The sequence below is a fragment of the Gambusia affinis genome, linkage group LG11, assembly GCF_019740435.1.
Source record: "Gambusia affinis linkage group LG11, SWU_Gaff_1.0, whole genome shotgun sequence".
Taxonomy (NCBI): Eukaryota; Metazoa; Chordata; class Actinopteri; order Cyprinodontiformes; family Poeciliidae; genus Gambusia; species Gambusia affinis.
Window position 1 is genome coordinate 22,752,850 of NC_057878.1, and position 21,440 is coordinate 22,774,289.

The following is a 21,440-nucleotide window of genomic DNA, read 5'->3' on the forward strand; positions in this document are numbered from 1 at the left end:
TGATAGGTGTATCAGAACATCAAGGTAGAGTTGGTTGCTTTAAATTCCCAACCACATAAATAATGTCGGGACTACACCTCTGAATGAACCAAAGGTATCTTTAACACGATTGGATCAACAATTTGACATGGTCTTTTCTGTAGTAACAATGCCCAGGGGATTTGCTCTGCTTGAGTGTTGCTGACTGAGCCGTGTGCCCTGTGTTTCTCACCAATGGTAAAGGGTTGGCTCAGGAAAGATAAAACAGATTGGGATAGGAAGGTGAATGAATACCATGTCTCCGAGTCGTCTTTGTGACCTCATGAATTATTGATACCACAGTACTTCCACAGACACACAGATTCATGCACACACGTCTACACAGCTGAATATAGATAGAAACTGCATCAGATGCACACCATTTATATAAAGTACAAAAGAAGAATATTAATACTTCCTTCATCATAGAGTCATAGATGTACAAAGCTACTAAACTGGGTTGCTAGTGTTGACTAACGCTGCTATGCCTTAGTTTCTTTGGAATTCTGTGGCTCTAACGCCCTTTATTTCACAATAGATTGACAGAAAAAAGGGTTGTGAGAGGTGGAACACGTGGCAAAGGCTAGCAGACCGGGACTCTAAGAAGGTCACGTAGAGGACTAAGGCACCACCACCACACCTCTGCGTGAGTTTCTTATTTTGACAAGCAATTTGGTGTTACAAAAAGTGCTTTAAGTGGTTCTAAATGTAAAGAAATGAAAGCATTTTGTGAAATATTACAGCATGCTAAATTAAGTCAACTTGTTGCATATGATATGGCCCTGTTCCTATATTGCATGTCTTTTTGGAACAGGTACACCCAGTTTGTATTTATTATTGTTGTTTGTTATTATCTGCACCCCATCCTTCTTAATGGAGTCATATATTAACACATCCACTAATAGTGGATATAAAATTAAAAATAACTACTAAGGTGGAAAATGGTGGTAAGCATAAATGATTAGTACCCTTGCCCAATTACATTATCATATAAAGTGTTCAAATACTTTTTAACTAAATGAATATTATTTATTAGTTAGTTTTAAAACTGTTGGCATAGCGAGGTGAGTGAATCTTCAACAATGGGAAAATAAAATTTCACAAAACGTAGCCTGAAATAAAATAACATTGTTGTGGATTGTTGGGGACCATTTAAGAAGCATCTGAAAAACATCTGTAGCTGTAACAACTATAAGTGGCATGTATTGCATCTGTAAGTTCTCTTGCTATTGTCACAGAACTGCTAGCATGTCCAAAATGTCTGTGGTCGACTGCAGGAGAGCAAATAACTAGTAGCATTATATATGTAAACATTTCTGGAGATTTATTTAGAGACATGTATCTTTGCAATATTTGTCCACTGTTTAATTGCCAGGGAAATACACAGTAGTGTGAAGGTGGAATAAGAATCATCACATTCTCTGATCTGAATATTGTTATGCTTCAAGAAATGCAAAAGGCAGAAAATAAAGAAATAACACTACCTTTTGCCACATGAATGTTTACTGACTAAAAGCATTCATTGAATATGACCGAACCTTCTGTGATGATAAATATTCAAGGCTTCAATCCTTTTTAAGTTTAAGTTTTTCACTAGGGAACAGCAAATTGGAAACCTCAAACTACAACACCCACAAGCAGTCACTAAACATAGCTTTGAAAATATCTCAATTGAGAGAACCTAATATTTGGGTTACACACTTATTGGCAGGCACTGAAACCAGTGGGGTTTCAACAGCTCTTTGAATTAGGAATTTTATACATTTAAATGTTTACTTGAAAATTAAGAAACTCGAAAATATATCTAGTGCCAAATAGGTAAAAGCCATGAACCCATGAATCCTGCCAAAAGTCTACATTTACATCAGATTTCCCATCAGTTATAATGGTATAGAGACAAAATCACATAAGGAAATGACTTTCACAAAATGTTTTGACAATTCACATATTTCATTCTTAATGTAGCAAAACAGTGGATGAAGTTACTATTAAGCTGACACTCGTGTCAACACAAACTGGAGGTGGCAACAGAGCAGAAAATAAGGTCTCAAGCCTGCAGTGGAGAAATCTGTAGGAGAAGTGCAACCATTTCATGTGAAAAGAGCCTTCCAGCTGAGCAGATAGAGATCAAAGAACTGCCGGGGTACTGGCTGAATATTCGCATACAAGCCTAAAACTAGCTTTTCTAATCACCTGTGCTGTCAATGGGAGGGTCAGTATAAAAGTTATTAATCCCCAAACAAAGAAAAATGTAGAATAATCATTTGTCTGCAACTGAAAATCTGTCTGTATTTTATTTTATTTTTTTATGTTAAAAGTTTAGGGCTTCATTTACTGTATGAATGTAACTTTGCTTTTACACCATGCAGAGTCAGTTGGAAATGTAGTGGTGGGGTACGAGTCCTCAAAACTGTGAAAAAAAAGCAATATGCTACAAAATGTTTGGAACAATCCCCTGAGGCTTGAAAAATAATCTCTGACTGCTATGGATTCAGTGGGTGGTAATACGATTTAAGCCTTAAAGTGTTAATCCTTAAGATCCTTAAGACACTCAATGAATTGCAGCTTTGCAGCATAATGTCTGTATGCTAATTACCACCTTTGCTGGCAAAAACCACCATTGATGAATCCAAACAGGAACTCCGATGTGATCTATGAAGGCTGCAGAGAAGAAGTCAACAAACTGAAAATTGGGTTACCAAGTTTTCAAGTGTGGAGCAAATATTTTCTTTTTGTATAAGTTTTTCCTTTAAAAAGCAAATGCTGTCATTTGCTCATTTACAAGTAACATTTTTCGAAAACCTTTCATGTGACCTACTACTTGGTCAAAGGTCATTGCAAAGTTTTAAAAATATCATGGTTTCCAGGATTAATCCTGAAAGTAATTACATTGGAAGCAACAGAGAGAAATGTGTTTAAATTTGACATTTTAAAGAACAGTGCTGAAAGCAGCAATAAAAACATCACTCCCACGATTTATCCAATAACAATACTTCCTTTGTAACAAAGACACAGCAAGTTAAAATACAAGAAAACCAGTGGGTGTTGTAACATTCATAGAATCTCTACAAAACATGCTAAGAGAAAGAAAAACAACTCTTCTAACACATATTTGCTTTGTTTAGGGATTTAAAGCCATTTGTTAAGTTATAGAACTTCTGGTAAGCTTCAAGCTGCACTGTAGGGATTTCTATAGATTGATTTCACACATCTGTTCTAAAGTTCTTTTCATGACAGACTGCTGTAAAAAAAAAAAGAATTATTTTCAAATAAATATTTGTATACATGTAAAGTGTTTTCCACTTTTATTTAGTAATGTATATGATTGTTTACTTGATTCCTGAAATCACTAAGTATTTTTAACAGCTGTTAGATGCAATCCGCATGCCCGTCAGCTGCTTGAAAAAAGGCTTTTCTGTTTAGACATCAGAGATATAAAATCTGGGTAAAATCTACTGAGATGTTAAATAGAAAGATAAAACAAAAAATTTACTTTTCAATAATAAACACTAATAGGTTGTTTTTGCAAAAATCTTAACCTAAATATGTGGAGAGAGAAACACCTGACTTAACGCTACCTCTTAAGTCAGGTGAAGGATCTGTAATGCTTTGGGCCTATTTATTTCTGTTTTTAAGTGTGTATGGCATCATAAACTATTTGAAGTACCAGGGGATTTTGTGTCTGATTGAGTCTAATTGTCTTAATTGCGTCTTTCAGAATAATGGTCCTAAACATATGGCCAGATCAGAAGGGAACTGATTCATCGGACTTTTAGCAGTCATAACAGCAGGAGTGCCAATAAGTGTGACATCAGAGATTTTGAAAAAAATATATTTCCAAGTATGGGGTTTTTCTGAATTTAAATATTCTCAAATGAAATTAATTTTCTGTAATTCACAAGGGATTGTGCCACCACTACAAAATTTAAAGTCTTTTGATAACTACATGTTGCTCTCAGTGGTTGGTTTAGCACTAAGGTTAAAAAAAGTGCTAGACTATGTCTTAAATTTTAAATATAAAGAAGCAAACCATATTTGATAATCCTTAAAATTACTACTATCAGTACATTACCAAAAATACAACAAAGTACTTAATTCAATGTAACTGTCATAACATTACTCTATAAATTTCAACAATAGGATGGCTAATACAGTAGATCATACAAGAGTGCCATAATTAACCCCTTAACTGGCAGCGAAAAAGGCAGAGTATTCAAAAAAACTAGATTTGTCCCATGCATGGGATACCGCAAATTAAGGGGTTAAGGAGAGTTAAGTAATATTGCCTGCTCATGCTATTTTATTTAAACTTAAATGTACCTGAGAGTCATACAACCATGCAATTCAAGAATTCAGTTAAGCATGATTTAAAAATCCACCCTAGATAAACATTCTGACCATATCAGTATATGGTTTGAGAGTTTACCTGTTCAGAGGATCAACTACGATTGCTCTAGGGTGTGACATGTTTCCTTCCAACAAGGTCTTTCTGGTTTGAGAGGCTCTTTCCAGCCTGGCAACACTGATTGTCTTCCTGTAGCCATCGTTGGTCCAGTATAAATTATTTCCAATCCAGTCCACAGAAATACCCTCAACATTATCAAGTTCTGGAACAAAATCAGCACCACAAAATATGATAGACATTTCTCAATAATTTTTTTTTTTTCATTTCTTCTGAGATTTTTCAAAACATACAATTAATGAAACAGATAATCATAAATGTTAGCAATATTTTTTCATTGTACATAATCATAACCTAAAAATAGTTGCAAGTGTTATTTTTGCTTTACACTTAAGAAGCAGACTCATTTATATCCCCTTATCATCCCATATATTATATGTGAGTTTTTTAAAGCCTAAAGACAAGAAAATATATAAAAAGATAATTGAAGTGCAGTTTTTCTAGTAGCACAGATGGTGCAAAAGCTATTTTATGACCATAGACATAATAGAGAATAGGGTCTTTTAAAAAGTACAATGAACCTCACTTACAAAAGGAAAAAAGAATCTAGAAGATACAAAAAAGCATTGACTCACCATCTTTGAGAATTGTCTCCCTGCTACTCCCATCTATGTTTTGACGGCCAATGAGGAAACTGGTGGTGTCAGCGAAGTAAATGTGTCCCATTTCTGCATGATAGTCTATGGCTCGAGGATTGACAAGGTCTTCGATAGGTACCATGTGCTCGTCACCAGACTTGATGTTCATATCCAGGCCACGAATGACCCCAGGACGCCCCTTACCATAGAAGAGGAAGAAATCGTTTTTGGGCTCTACAAAGCAAGAAAGGACAGACCTTTTTTTTACTGTTATTGTCAATTAATTGGTCTAATTTATCAGTGCTGATCCATGCATTAAACCCACTTAACAACCACATTGTTCTTATATGTTTTGCAAGTCCAAAGCCATCTATTTACCCTAATGGAGCCAGTAATCAGTGCCAATGACTCTACTCACCACCCTCTATCATGCCCTCACTGCAAAACTGCCACGAGAATAAAAGTAATGAATTACTGAAGCAAACATTCAATTGTAATGCTTACCTTAGCTATGAATAGTGTTTCTAATCTAAATAAGATGGTGTTTCTGTAAGAAAAACAAACAGAAGCCTAGAGCTGAGGGACTTCCTCAGTGGCATCTTTGTGTCACATGGGGACTGTGTATACTCGAAACCTTGAGGAACCTCTAGAGAGGAAGAATAAGGAATGAAGTAGGGCTTCCACAGAGAGAAGCAGACCTCTCTCCAGTCTCACCTACTACCCAAGAGACTAGGATGCTGGAGGTGAGGACCACACATGCCTCAGTTCAATTTATCATTTTTGTAAGAGAGAGACCAACTAACCAGGAGGCAATTAAGGACTGCTAGAGACCCAAATATCAAACTCTAACAGTGACTTCTGCATGAAAAACTACATCATTTAACAAAAATATCTCATTATATTTTAGGAGATGAAGAGCAAGAGAGAGATAGTTGATGTCATCAGAACATCCACTAGAGAGGAATAAATCAAACATGTCATGCAAAAGCTCCCAAAGCTCCATTACTCTGATCGAAATCTTGTAGGCGCCCAAATTGTGTCATCAATTTGATCTTCGACTTTTATTGTCATCTACACAATGTCCAACAATTGATCAGAGCAGCCCACAAATGCAGGCAAACTTAAACCCTCATTATGGCAATAATCTATCAGGCGTCCCAACAGGTCGATAGGACAACGTCACACTCGCATAAAGCTGTTTTCGCCTGCCCTCATCTTCATAACTGTCAGCCCAAGGCTCTGCCTGCACATAGCCAGCTCTATTATGACACATGACCTTCACAGGGACAAAAAAACAACAGTAATCTTGGGCTGAATTTTCTTATTTCTACTTAAAAGGAGCTACTGTCGCAAAAAGATGACAAAAAAGATGTATGAAAATGCTTCCTTCTTTCCATCCATCTGTCCATCTGTCCATCCATCCATCAATGCCACACTACATTACTTAGGAAATTATTTAACATTATCATACATTATCTCAACAATGAAATTCATAGACAGATGTTTGGCTGTTATGAATGATAAAAAGCCAATACAAAAAGGCAATGAAAACTTTAATCTGAAAACAACTGCAAACAGGGATGGGTCTGATGGCTTGCATTATTTTCATCAGATGCTCATACGTGGACTAAAGTTTATAGCTACAGTCGAAGATTGATAGAAAATCCTTCTCAATAACTGTCTCCTGCTCTTTATATCTTCCTTCAGAGAAACGTGAGTGAGAAAAATACATCATTTTTTTATGTGCTTTGTGCCAACATTTAGCATTAGAAGTTGTGTCAGATTGTTATAGTGAAATGCGGGAGAGAACTCTAAGAAGCAAGAGTTGGTGCTTTATAGAAAAATGACAAGGAACCTCCACAGACAGCAGAAAGACCAACTGAAACGTAGAAAGTCACTTTGTTTGCTCATTTTGCATTGAAATATTCGAATTGGGCAATTTTCACAGCCTGCTGGAGGCCTCAGGCAAAAAGTACAATACTTACATTATGAAAAGTGCAGAGAGATACTAGATTTCTAATTAGCAATGCCAACGCAGTACTAACTGTTGTAAACATGATCACAAACATTTTTGGAAAGCAATTTAGAATATTTGCACCCAAATTACTACTTGAGGACTCAGCCAAAAACATGAGGAATGCACAAACCAATTCTCTTTCAGTATGGGTGTGTGCATCCATTGTTGGGCTGGTGACCTGTCCAGAGTGATGACCCCGCCTCTCACTGGTTGACCACTGGAGATGGGCACCAGCACCCCTGGCAACCCTACTAGGAATAAGGGTGTAAGATAATGAATGAATGCCAACGATTGAAGTTTCCTGGCCGATCCCAGATCACCAATCTTTAAAAAACCTGACCTGCTGGTTCCAATTTTGGCCGATACCAATTTTTTTTTTTGTCTGAAATGTCACTAAATATAGCAAGAAGGTCACTGAGTTGGTAAAAGCAGTTGCTATATAAGTTTGGGGCAGTTATTAGTTTTAAGGGGCACTTTTTTGACATGTGGACCATCTTTTTATTCTCCTTAATGGAATGGAAACCTCATTTGAAAGGTGTTTTTAGTGTTCTGGTGAAAAAATTATCAAATCTATAGATAAATATTTTTTCACTGCACTGTAGTTTTCCAGAAAATATAAAACATACATAAAATATTTAAGATGATGCTATATGTGTGTGGAATGTAATTTACAAGTTAAAAATAAACATTTAGCAGATTTAATGATAAAGCACAAGGAAGTGGGGGGCGTGCTGTGGTGGCACAGGGGGTTAGCACGCCCCACGTTTGGAGGCCCTAGTCCTCGACGCGGATGTCACGGGTTCGACTCCCGGACCCGACGACCTTTGCCGCATGTCTTCCCCCCTTTCCTCACCCGCTTTCCTGTCTGCCTACTGTTCTACTGTACTATTCTTTATATTATCTCAAACCACACCATCCATTTTTTTTCTAACCTTTGACCTGAATAAGACATTTTCATCCACATAAATGAAACTCAATGGAAATGTTCTCTTTTTCAAATCATTGTCTGTAAATCTAAAAGATGACTGAATGAAAATCTCAGATCACATCTAAAGTACTCAGACCAGCCAGTCTAACACCAACAAGTCACTTGATATGGTTAGGGAGGAGTGCCAAATATAACAAAAAAATGAACATATGAAATTATTATTTAAATGTGTTATTTTTTTAAAACTACAAATGAATACATAATTTATTAAATATAAACCTAATTAATGTGCCTCAATTAAATGTATTGATTTAATTAAAAAACTAGATGTAATTATTTCATAACTTAAGAAATTCTGTTCCTATGCTGAAACACGTCATGAATTAAAATAAACTGTCAACTTCACCCATCAAACTCAGTGGGCGGGATTAGGATTGCTTCTATATTATAAATGGCTGCAACAAGTCAATTATTCCCATGTTTTCTTTAGCTTTAAGGTCAATATCTTTGCTGGAAAGTGAAAAAATAACAGATTTAAATTTTTACAATTTTTGCAAAACTCTGGGTGAGCAATTCCAGCCTCTATTTCCCTAGTTTGGTCTGAAATATCTCTAAGTTCAGAAGAGAGCATTAGCTGGTCGTAGCGAGTGGGTGGAGCCAACGTTGATCCCTGTTGCAGCTTCTTCCATGCAGGACCTCAGTAAGCTCTCTTGTGAACTTCTTAGAGGTATTTCAGAACAAACTAGACATATAGAGTCTGGAGTATTGCTCGCCTAGAGTTTGTAATAAATAAATTACAACAATTTGTTGAAGTCATTTTCAAACTTACATAAAAAATATTTACCTAGAGTCAAAGCCAACTTGGAAGAAGTTGTCTAAACTTGCGGCTTGAAAGAGCCAATCGGACGACAGGGTCCCTATAGAAGCAGCCCTACTCCCGCCTGCTGAGTTTGATGGGAAAGGTGACGGTTTAAATTAATTCTTGCTTTGCTTCACCACAGGAAAAATAAATAATTTATTAAAACATGAAATAATTATATCTGGATTTTAAAATAAAATTTATACATTTAATAGTGGCACATATAATTAATTATTTATTTAATGAATCATTTATGGATGACATTCTAGTTTTAATAAATTAATGACACATTTAACTAATCATTTCATAAGTTATTTATTTAGTATAATTTGGCACTTTTCACTCTCCATAACTTGAATATCCTTTTCCCCCGTTCTGATGACTGATTTGAACTTTAGTAGTCTGTATTTTCACTATGTGCTTGAAAACATTTCAAATTGTGTATATAATGGTGTCTGGTTATGGTATAATCTGATTCCATCACCCTAGATAGCGGTCTGCCACTACAATGACACTGGATGCAATCTACTTTAGCTCATTAGGTCATTGGATATAATTTCTCTCTCTGACTGCCAAATTAAAGATTTTTTTCCTACATCTCGTCTTTTTCGTTAAATGTAATGATGGTGATAGAATAGGCTTTTCATGATGGGGCTAACTAGTAGGATTGCGGTAATTACAAGTCTGTCTATTAATTTCACTAAAATTTGGATACAAGGTTTGGCTTCACAGAATAAAATTTAACAATTGTGAAAACTTATTAAAAGCTAAAAGATAACTGATGATCATTTGAATACCCAATCACTTAGTAACACCTTACAGTGATTTATGGAGAAAAAAGGAAAATGTGTACTAACTTTTACAAGATGTTCCATCAAAACCAAGTCTGTAGCCAATACGGCAGCGGCAGGTTCTAGACTTGTAACTTCCACTCAGAAGGCAAATCTGAGAACATCCTCCTTGCTTTCCATATGAATCCATTTCACATGCATGGCTCCTGACTGCGGAAAAATACAAAAGACCAAAAGTAATGTTGTTTGGCACAGAAGTATTTTTTTTTCTAGTGTACACCTTGTGAGTCACGGATGTTGACTGTGACACATACTTGCACATGTTTACTTATTGGAAAATGTCCTTTACCTTTCGGTTGAGCGAGTTTGTGGTAAACACGGAGGGCTCTAGAATTCCCCAGGCTGGCTAATGTCCTGCTCTCTGCTGTGATGTTGAACCTGTTCACCTGCAGCAACTCCACAGATGAACTCTCCTCTGAAGGGGCAGAGTGCAGGGCGTAGAGGTAGTCCTCAAACACAGCTAATGTATATATGTATGACACCTGAAACATAAGAAAAAGCCAATTTGTATTTTTTTAAACACAAGTCAAACAACAAAGGGAAAGAGAAAACAACAAAGCAGATTCAATATGAGCTGCATCCCAAGCATGCATCAAGCACAGGAGAGATGGGAAATGGAGGTGTGGTCATCTAGTACAGTTGGCAGCCTGTCCAGGGTCAAAAGCTGGACTCCACTGGGAGACTGCTGGCCCTGACACAACCACCCTCCATGCTACATTTAGCAGGCTGACACCTACACAAAGCAACATGGCTGGATGAGCTATGTTCACAGGAAATACACCTAGGCTCACTGCCCCACACCTTTACATCAGGGGCATTGAGAAACATGCTTCAGGAAAAAAATATAACAAATTAACCCACTGATCCATCTCTCTGTCTGTGGAATTTAGCTTCAACACTCTACCAAGTAGATCTTAAATAGCTTCTTACGAAGAAAATTTTCCATCACTGGATACTTAAAAAGATTAACAAAAGAATTAAAACAAATTAAGAATTAACTTTATTGAAATTTGATTTTATTGTTTTAATAACATTTTTGCTTTCCTTTCAAAAAGTAAAGTTGGATGTTGTTTTTATGCTAAAAGTCAAGAACACAGGAAGCATGTCAGTACAGACGAAAAGTGAAAAGTTGACATTCAGTCACCCTGGGCATGAATGTCAGTAATTTGTGGGCCTTTTGAGGATGCTTTTGAAACATTCTGTTCAGGGTCAAAATTACAGTATATCTGCAGGCGTAAATATGTGTATGCACCCACAGAAATATTTGCATAGAAAATCCTCATACGGACTCTCTTCGATCAAATTCTTTTCGTAACTTTCAAAATGCTTCTGGCACAGTTCTGACTGAATGTTTGACCTTGATTCTTGTTTGAATTTGTAGAATTTATTCAAATTTGTTGATTTTTATGGGGCAAATCTAATTTTCAGTCAAGTCAAAAACCGTTCAGTAAGGCTGAGGTTTGGGTTTTGGATGTTTGGATAAAATAATTGGTCAACAAAATCTATGCTTGCAAAAAATATATATGTATTTTTTGCAAGCAGGCACCAATAAAGGAAAAAATTGGTCATACTTAAGATTGGACTAAAATCTGCAACTGCACACTTGGCCAAGGAAAAAAAAAACTTTTTTAAAGAGAAATTTTACTCTCAGACCAAGCAAAGACTGAGTTATCTGGCATGAGTAACAAAATGTATTTTTGGAGTAATTGAATTGAAGCTTTAAGGCTCAATTCTTGCCACTGTACCAGTTGTCAAGAATTTTGATGACACCATCATTGTTGTGAGTGTGTTTTGCTCCTTGAGGTTTTGTTGTGTTACAAAAGGTGGATAGAATAATCAAAAACAAGGAATAACTCCAGGTAAATTCTTGCCCCTTTTTGCTCAAACAGGTCTATGATTCCAAACCCTAGAAATCTGTGGATAATAGTTGAATGACAAGACATTGCCAGTATGTCCACCAATCTCAATGATGTGCCACGAAAAACAGGAAAAATAACCACCTCCAGTTGAGAATTATGTTAAGGTGTATTTGTATAAATGACTCCTAATCAAATATTATTTGGGAATGTATATATATATATATATATATATATATAAGCCTCTGTGTCATTCTGTAATGGATTAGATTAGATAGAGCCAAATACTGCAGCCAGTTCTTGATTTAAAATTATTTGAAGTTCTTGTTCTACTCTGCCAATAACCATTCTGCTACAAACAATAAAAGTTTCCAAATGGACAAAGACCCAAAACTAGCAATGCCTATTGAGATGAACTCACTAGCACAATAAGCCCGACTTATAAACTAAGCATTGTTAAGTTGCACAAAACAATAATATTTTATCAAAAGCTCAGTCCAAAATTGGAAAAGTTAAGTAGCATCATTAAAAATATGAATGAGTTTAATTTGAAATTAAGTCTAATAAAAAATGAAAGAGTAAAGAGGCAGCTTGTTAACACAAAATTCACAGTCTAGGAGAAAAAAAATTGAGGCTCTATATGACATTTGATATGCAGATCCAATGGCATTAAGATCCTCAGTCTAATGAGGGCACAAGCAAATGTGAACAAGGCAATATCATCCAAAGAACACCTGCATACATAATAAAGTGCTAAGATGTATGTTCTATTTTCCCTCATAAAGGCTGAGTTTCTCATCCACGTTGGTGGCAATGGCCTTTTAATGAATAATCATAATTTGCAATGAAAGGGGCTTAAAAGTGTACTACAGGGGAGAGACTATTGATATGCTCATTTCGAAGACTGCTCCACGTGTGACTCAGTTCTTTCTATTTAATAAAACATCAAGGTTTCAAAAGACCTTTTCTATGAAAATGAAGAGTGAATTAAAACCCCAGACACTGAATGTACCACCTGCCTCGTATCATGGTGCCAAAATGAAAAAAATACCCAAGAACTCTGTCATGACATAATTTGACTTTCTCAAAGGAAGAGAAATGCATTGCTGTAAAGAAAAGCCCCTAACATTTATCTAAAATGGCTCCTTAAATGTAGAAGAAAAAAAGCAGTGCTTACAATAAAATGCGACACTCACTTGGATGCCATGGATAATGGTGTGCCTGTTCCTGCCATGGTAATCCACAACGTCAATGTAATCCAGGTAGGCATCTGCCCAATATACAAGCTTCTTGATCATATCCAATGCGACAGCAGTGGGCTGCTCAATTTTATAATCCACTAGTCGGGTCCGGTTTGAGCCATCCATGTTGCACCGCTCAAGCTTGGCCACATTCCCATAGTCTGTGATGAACAGCATTCTACAGAAGAACATGGAGACAAATGTCAACTCAAATTACATACATTTTTTATGGATACTTTGCGTTGGTTAGTGTAAGCCAAGAGATGTAATAGCACCTTGCATTATATTAACTTTAAATAGATATGTTCAAATAGTTCAATTTAGTTTTATTAGATGGGGAGAACTCTGCCACTTAAAACCAGATCTGATACCTTAAAGGAAACATGTATGTGTGATAAGGCTCTTATAGATTACCGGTAACTTAGGTCACAAGTTTACATTTCACATAATGCTTCAAAATGTTTAATTTCATTTAGCCTCAAAAATAATATAAGTGTCATAAGTAGAAACTAATAAGTAAGAAAATAGGAGGCAAAAGATAGAAAATCCATAAAGATGGAATAAGTACAGAATTAACACACGTATTTAAAAAACAGAATTTGATTTTTGTAGATATTGTAAGTTTATGATTTCGTTTATACAGTGCCTCTTATTTGTAGTGATAGATGACAGATGAAACAATCCTATCCCATGCTACTACTAATACACAACTTACAGCACCGCAAATTACTTTAGTACAGAAATATTCTTGGCACAATATATTGTAGTTTTGGCTTTTCATAAAATGGAATGCAAATTGGTAAAAAAAAGACAAGTTACTCTTTAACTCACCTCACCCTTTTACATAGAAGAAGAGGTTGTACCAAGCTGCCCCTGCCTCCTAAGCTCTAGTACAGTTTTCTGTGGTAGCGCCTGGCGCCAGAGCACTTTAGGGAGCTGTGAAAATAAACCGGAAAAGCTATCTGCTTGCTGTCTACTGATGTGAGAGAAACGTCTTTTACGCTCACGATCAACTCTGTGGAAAGAAAAATAAACAATAAAAACTGTGAGAAATGTTTCCCCCTTAGAGGATGTTTTGGCCAGTGATGTCAGTAAATAATGCGTTACTGACGTCGGACCACTTTTCAGTAACAAATCCAGTAGTCAGACTACAGTTACTTATCAAAATCATTTTTTGGTTATCGTTACTATCTTCTTTTGATATTTAATCGTATTTCTCTACTGGACAGAAATGTAAACAATGGAGGGAGATGCGCATTTTGTTGGTGGAAAAACTGGAACTAGTTTGAGTTTCTGCCGCCAAGTCCGATTAATTATAAACGGCTTTGGGCTTCATTTTAAAGTAAACTGCAGATTTAATGAGTGGCAGGTTGCCTTTTTGGGCTCGTTTTGAGCGTGAAGTTGCTCATTTGGGCTTGGAAATAAGCAGAGACTCACAATAAATCCCAGAATTTGTCCGTCATTAAGGTAGTTTTACTCAGTCTCTCCTGTCCATCATTTCCGGATGATCCGTCCGCTGTGTCTTTGTTAATGTCAACTTAATTTATTACCTCTCAATGACGTCGGAGCTTGCTCAGAAAACTGCAAACATCGAGACCAATATAAACAGCGCCAATGTTGGCAATAGTTATAATGGCAAGTTAGCACCGTTATAATTATTAATATTACGGTAAGTGTCGCAGCCATCGGAGCTGTGGAGCTGCAGGAGGAGCTCTGTGCGCCATGCGACATCAAACTCAGGGGCGTACGCAGAATCTGGAGGCTGGGGGAGGGGGCTTTAAAATCCTTCTTAGAGTTTTCCAGACAACAGTGGACCACACAAATTACTCATGTTTTTTATTTTTTGTTCAATCTCCTCTTCAGTTCAACCTTATCAGTGGAGACACATTGTTGATGTTACCATTATAAAATAACTTACAATTACATATTGGCAAAGCTCAATGTGATTTTCACAGGAGGCAGAGCGTTGTTGTTAGCAGCTGCTGAAAGTAACTAAAAGTTACTTAATCCTGCAGTTAGTTACTTTCCTTTAGTTACTACTTGACTTGGAAAGTCAAGTAGTCAGTAATATAACTAAGTTACTTTTTCAAGGAGTAATCAGTAGTCCGATTAAAGTTACCTTTTCAAAGTAACTATGACATCACTGGTTTGGCTGCTCCTTGAAGGGGGGCTCACCCTTTCATACTTTGAAAACCCCTGCTCTAGTACATTCTGTTGCACAACTAGCTTAAGCTCTGGCTTGATAAAATGATGCGCTCTTGTTTTCAACTTTAAACTTGACCAAAAGAAAGAACTGCTTTCATAAAGACAACGGCTAAGGGCTCATATGGACTAACAACCAATCAAAACGTAAGAACAATGTCTAAAAACCAGTCAGTTACGTTTTTGGTCTAATTCAAGAAAGAAAAAATAAACAATAAAAACCCTGAGCTTTGACACAAATAACATGAGATATTATTATCTTCCCACTGTTTAGATTTGATATCAACTTTTGTGGCATTTAAATAAGTCCAGTGAAATTAAGGGACAATGTTCTGACTATCATGAGATATGATCATGAGATATGAATCACAACTAAAAGAATGAAATGCTGGTTTCAACTGGTCGAAATGAGCTTCCTCGAAACCGTGGCTGGACTTATCCTCATAAATTGGATTAGGAACTTCATCATCTGGGGAGAGTTCAAAGTAGAGCTGCTGCTTCTCTATAATAACTGGACACAGTTGAGCTGGTCTTGGCATCTGTTCAGAAAGACCCAGAACTTTTTGAAGGGACTTTTTGATGGGATATCCATTTGGCTTGGGGACATCTGGGAATCCCACACAGAGGACCGGAGAGTGTCGTAAGGGTATGACACAAAGCATAACGACAGCATCAGCTGTCCATTAAAAACGAGAAATACACTGAGAATTTGATGTAAATAACATTAGTCACAACACATAAAAATTGCCTAGGGAATTGGAAATCCATTGATGCCAAGGGGTTGCTTTTAGTCTTTTAATTAAGTGGTGTTTAGAAAATCTTGCTCTGAATCCTGTGTTCCAGATTTCTTAGCAACACACCTTGTCACGTGACTATCAGGACGCAGTGAAGAAGTTGTGTGCTTTTAGAGAAGTCGTCAAAAAAGCCAGTCTCTCTCTGGTTTTGGTTAATTACTGGAGGAGTTTTAGTGGGAGAACCCGGGGGGAATACGCCTATTGATGCAGTTGTTTATTACTCATTCGGCTGCATGTTGGCACGCAAAACGTAACCGACAGCATCCGGTTTAGGATTTTCAAAATAAAAGCTCCTCCAGACTCAATACATAGAACGGGCATATTTAATTATTTCTTGCGCGGCCCGGCACCAATTGGTCCACGGACCGGTACAGGTCCGCGGCTCGGTGGTTGGGGACCACTGCTGTAAAACACCTCATCTTTCTTACCAGTCAACTATACTCCACAGGTAGCCACACCTGAAACTTCACATCTACTTGCAAAATTGACTCTATAACTTTCTCAACTCCTCCTAGTTTAGAGACCTAAAAGAAACGCTGATCTATTTCAGCTCCCTCTATCACATCTGTAGAGGTGATAGTGGGAGTTTTCACACAAGAAAGCTAAAAAGGTATCTGAGGCCTGACGAACATGCCTTCTGAATTTTAAAGTAATAATTACATTTATAGCCTTGTTACTATTTTTACTATATTTTATTGTGTCTAAATTATTGCCACTACAATCTCCGAGAGCAACAAAGTAGCTTTTTGTTGCATTGCTACAATGACAAGGAAGCCATAGCTTTCATCTCTTTGGGCATAGGTCCCCTGGGGTATGACTATACTTTTCAAAATTGCGCTAGTCTGCAAATTCTGCAATTATTAGGAAAGGACTGTCATTCTTTCTTTCTGCCTCTGACTGAGCTCCCACAGTTTCTTTGAATAACAAGGTACAGAGAATGACAGGAAGCTCGCCTAATCTACACAAGTTAAGTTTAAGGAGAGACAGAATGTCCTTTGAACCTTAGACCTGGCTGCAGAGAGAAACTGTCTATGTCAGCAAGAACCCCAATCCTCCAAAGAAGCGTGATTGTATGTGGCATATCAATGATTGCTTCCCAGGATTAGGGGTGGTGCTGATTTTGTACTTCTTCATTCCGCAGTTGGAAGAAGATTCACATGGATCCTGGAAATGAGCCCCCATGATAAATAAACTGCATGGGACCAGGGAAAATGTTGGGTAGGTCTCACGATGAAAAATTTGACTGGCAAAGCAGAGAATGTGACATAAAATCAAAATAAACACTACAGAAGGCAGTTTCTTTTCGCTGTCAGTGTACTTTTCAAACATTGGAAGCAGTTAATAATTGTTTTATGCTAATTAGTCAAGTTGTTTCCAAACTGAACTTCTCAAATGAATACCAACAGAGAAAATATTATGATTCTGTCAGTCTCTGAATCTTTTGAACAATATTCATTTATACTTTAAATGTTAGATAATTTTGTATCTCTTTATTTGACGAGTTGTGAATAGGACTGTCCTGACACTGTCATGAACATGAGTAAGTCTTCATGAATATTTATGACTGTTGTCATAAAGTGTCATTCGGTAATCATGACACTTTTAATACAAAGTTATTCAAAATATCTTCGTTATGACAACTTGTCATTAACCAAGAAATCATGATCTGACATAAATTTGTTATAAAAGTAATACTGATTAAACTTTAAAAAATATGTAACTTTATGTTATTAAAGCTAACGTTTAGCTAATAAACTAAAATAATCAGGGAGCTGAATACAAATGCACCTTTCATTTTTCAAAATGTTTTTTGTTTTGGAAGACATTTTGTCTGCTTTATAATTATATATTACTTTGTTTTGGTCTATTACAAATACTACAACAAATGATATTTTGGTTGTGGATTAATAAATCTTTGTAAAAGTATTGAATCAATTATACTCTGCAAGTTTGGGAACACAAATGAAAAATTTGACTTTGGGTCTGCTTTGCTCTAAATGAAAACATTTCTAAAACAAATTTTACAAAGGCAATAAAAGAGGACTTTTAATCATTTTGTGTTATGAAAAATTTTGCAGTGAAGTACGCTATGTCATCAATCAATTACTTTTTTCCCACCACAAAAACAAGAAAAGGCTGTCCATCAAATCCTTTTCTATGTAGAAAAGTTAAAATGCCCTATCCAAAAGAAAAAGAGGCAGGGAGACATCATGAGAGTCAAACAAGAATAAAAATTGGAGTGCCAAAGCAGGGCATATTCTATAAACACTGTTCTTCCTGCTGTGCCGCTATCCAACACCTCCCTCATTTCTTTTGTTTTCACTCCATTGCTCCAGGCTGACAGACCTCTCTCAGGCCCACTGCTTCAGAAACAGCTGTACCTATTTCTCACCAATTAGAGTCAGTAGGAGGGGACCGAAATGTTCTGTCTTATACAGACAATCTAGCCCTTAACCTAAAATGTGATAAGGCATTATTGTAGAACAAAATCCTTCAACTGCTGACTTACAGTAACAAAAGGAGGATTCACAGTTTAAACACATTCTCAAACTTGGCTCATATTTACCAGAAGCTGTAGCATATTCCAGGAACTGAACTCCATTTAACGAGAGCAGAGATGCAGCCAACCAAATCAAAACTGGTCATGCCATTAGGAAACCAACAGCAAATTATTTTGATTAGACCCGCCGGCATAATAGCAGCCCAAGTTGATGAATAAAGCAGAGTTTTGTACAACAAAAAAATACCACAAAATGGTAATGCAGTTCTGCTTCATCTGCTTCAACTTTCAGATTAATTATGCAGGGTTAACATGCAAGATTTATACTGTTTTGTCATGGCCTTAAGGGCATGGTCATGGCAGAATAAGAAAAGTAGCTCAGAGCAGAAGCAAGGTGCTCTCAAATTCAGCCGTGTCTGGATAGAAACATTTTACCACAAGCATTGGCTTAAATTAAACACTCTTTGTCTTTGAATTGCAGACTGTTCCTAAAAATCCCAGACAGAAATAAAAGGATGTTAAAATGTTGCTTTGACTCCAAGTTTACTGCTAAATCTTTGCTATAGGCTCGCTTTGCCAGCTAGGCAGAGGTAGAAATGAAAAAATGACTGAAATCTTGATAATTGGTCCACAGTTTGATAAAGCTTGTGTATGCAGTTTACTTAAATGATTTACTTATATTTTTTATCACTCTGTCTTACTTAAAGTGCTAAGAATCTTCTCTTAAAAAGTGTGATCCTGAAAACAGCCCACCACATGCTGTTTTGGTGTTCACAGGGGGTATAATGTGTTTTCCTCTATCCTTACAGACAAACATCCAGTGATGGAAAGTCCAGCAGGGACATTTTTTCTGTGATAACATCATTGAATACAGATGAATGTCTGAACAATTTCAGCTTTCTGAGGCATCATAAGCTGCCTGTCAAATTAAACACCTCAAATAAAAAAGAGCTGAGCCATAGGAGAGAAAAACAATCTTAGAATGCCTTCCTTCTTGGATAAACGTATTTTTATTTGTGTGAATACTGAAAAGCATTCACTCCATAGTGATCATCTTGCTCTTTCAGACTGTTCTGTTCATGCTGCAATCTTTTGTCATTTCAACCTTTTACATTTCCAAACATTCAGATCTTTCAGGACATAATGATTATGGCTTCTATTATTTAGTTATTTATATTATTTTCCTTAAAAAAAAAAAAAAAATAAAAAAAAAAAAAAAGCTTCGCTTGCACTGAGTAACAATTGGTTTAGAATACAGGCTTTCAAGTGGATTCTAAACCACTTGAAAGTGAAAGGTGAGAACATAGAACTCTGATTTTACCCTCTCTTTATTGACTTCCAATTCATTTTAGAATTCATTGAAAGTATCTTTATTATGTTTTTTAGTTTCTGAATGGCAGTGTCCTTATTGTATGTCAAAACTTCTGTATATGTAGGTTCCATGTCACTCACTAACAACAGTGGATCAACTGTGTGCAACTGTCAGAAAACAATGTCTCAAGAAATTTGAATTTCATGCCTTATATAAAAAAGCTCATCCACTTTTCTATACACTAAAAAAATAAATCAGGTTAGGTTTGCCAAAACTAATAAAATGGATCATTACATGAAAACTACAATTTGACTGAAATGAGTTTCTTCCACCATGAGCACATGTTCATCAGGTTTTTACTTCTCGCCTCTAACATTTGTCCTGCTTCAGTCATTCAAATATTAGATCATCCCTATATTTTAGAAGGTTATGATGTTTACTTGTGCTCTTATGTCAATATATATTATGCTAAGATATGATATGTGTAATTTATATTTTCTAAAATAGAAATTTTCCACAGCAATTTAAATTTTTAATATGTTTCACAATTTTTATAAGATCACAGATTAAGATAGTATATATTTTAACACGCTAATAGCAACAGGTTATGCTTAGATAGCTGGTGAACCTAGCTAGTAATTTGGCTGAATATGAAGAGAGAGTAAGAGCTTTTAGTAAGAGCTACAGGCACCGTAAAACTGAATTACAAACACACATACATTGAAGTGTACTGCTTAATCAATTCTTCAATGACTTTTGCTTCTTTATAGTAATGGAGTCCATTTTCTAGAAATATATTTTTACCTTTAATCTTGGCTTATAAAGAAGTAAATTAGTGTTGAATTTTAATTTATTTTAACACTACAGACGCTGTGGTTTTGCACTTTTTGCCTTTACAAGAATTCTGCTCATCTACCATTTTAGCTTCTAATACTTTACTATTAAACTCTATAGGGATTTCTGCATCACTGCAGGTTTTAGCAGTGAAGCAGGAAATTTGAACTAATAACATTCACGATGCAATTTTGCAAAAAATGCAGCCCTTCAAATCTTGTGTTATTTTTGCTCTTGAATAAAAAATGCAAGATGGAAATTTATTTGGCGCTTTCAGAAAGGATATAACTTTTTGTTTGCACTTTACTCACCCCATGAGAGGATCCAGGGCTATTCCTTTTGGATTCAGCAGGTCAAGTTGAAGAATTGTAACACATGTGTCCCCAGCACGATTGCAGACAAATACCTTGTCAGAGGCATGTTCAACAAAATAGAAGTTTCCTGTCAGCCAGTCAATGGCCATCTGCTCCACATCTGCAATAAATAAATGCATAACAGATATTGTCACTGGGCAAAGAACACAAATAACTATACATGTAACTAAGCCTGTCACGATAAAAGATTTTGATGAGCGATTAATTGTCTCAAAAATTATTGCGATAAACAATAATATTGTTTGAAGACCTTTTTACACTGATTTAATGGAAATGACATAATAATGCATGCACCTTCCTGCCAAAGATAGATACACTTCATTATAAGAACACTTAACACTGGAACTGATAAACAAAATAAACCAAACAATCAAAAATAAAATGGATTCTCAGTCTCCATTAACAAAAAATGTAAAGCAAAAAATTAAAGCTAAACAACATAAAGTCAAAGTGGAATTAAATACTGCATTCAACCAAAAGAGTGGAGATTATGAAGTCTGTATAATATATATTGCCCTTCAGTAATCATTAGATTTAAATAGAAACGATGGGATGCAATAGTTCACACTACAATTTTTTGCACCTATTTTCCCCTTACGAAAATCTTAGTATGT

At 36.1% G+C, this 21,440-nt stretch overlaps 1 protein-coding gene across 1 annotated transcript in view; it reads right to left on the reverse strand.

Annotated features, from left to right (window-relative positions):
- The window catches only part of lrp1bb (low density lipoprotein receptor-related protein 1Bb), a 301,838-nt gene that overhangs the window by 142,553 nt on the left and 137,845 nt on the right, over window positions 1-21,440 (reverse strand). The window contains exons 6-11 of the mRNA XM_044132659.1: window positions 20,764-20,926; window positions 12,766-12,988; window positions 10,003-10,195; window positions 9,720-9,863; window positions 5,056-5,292; window positions 4,445-4,625 (exon numbers count right to left, since the gene is read on the reverse strand). Coding sequence (XP_043988594.1) covers window positions 4,445-4,625; window positions 5,056-5,292; window positions 9,720-9,863; window positions 10,003-10,195; window positions 12,766-12,988; window positions 20,764-20,926 — 1,141 coding nt within the window. The remainder of the gene's footprint in view (window positions 1-4,444; window positions 4,626-5,055; window positions 5,293-9,719; window positions 9,864-10,002; window positions 10,196-12,765; window positions 12,989-20,763; window positions 20,927-21,440) is intronic.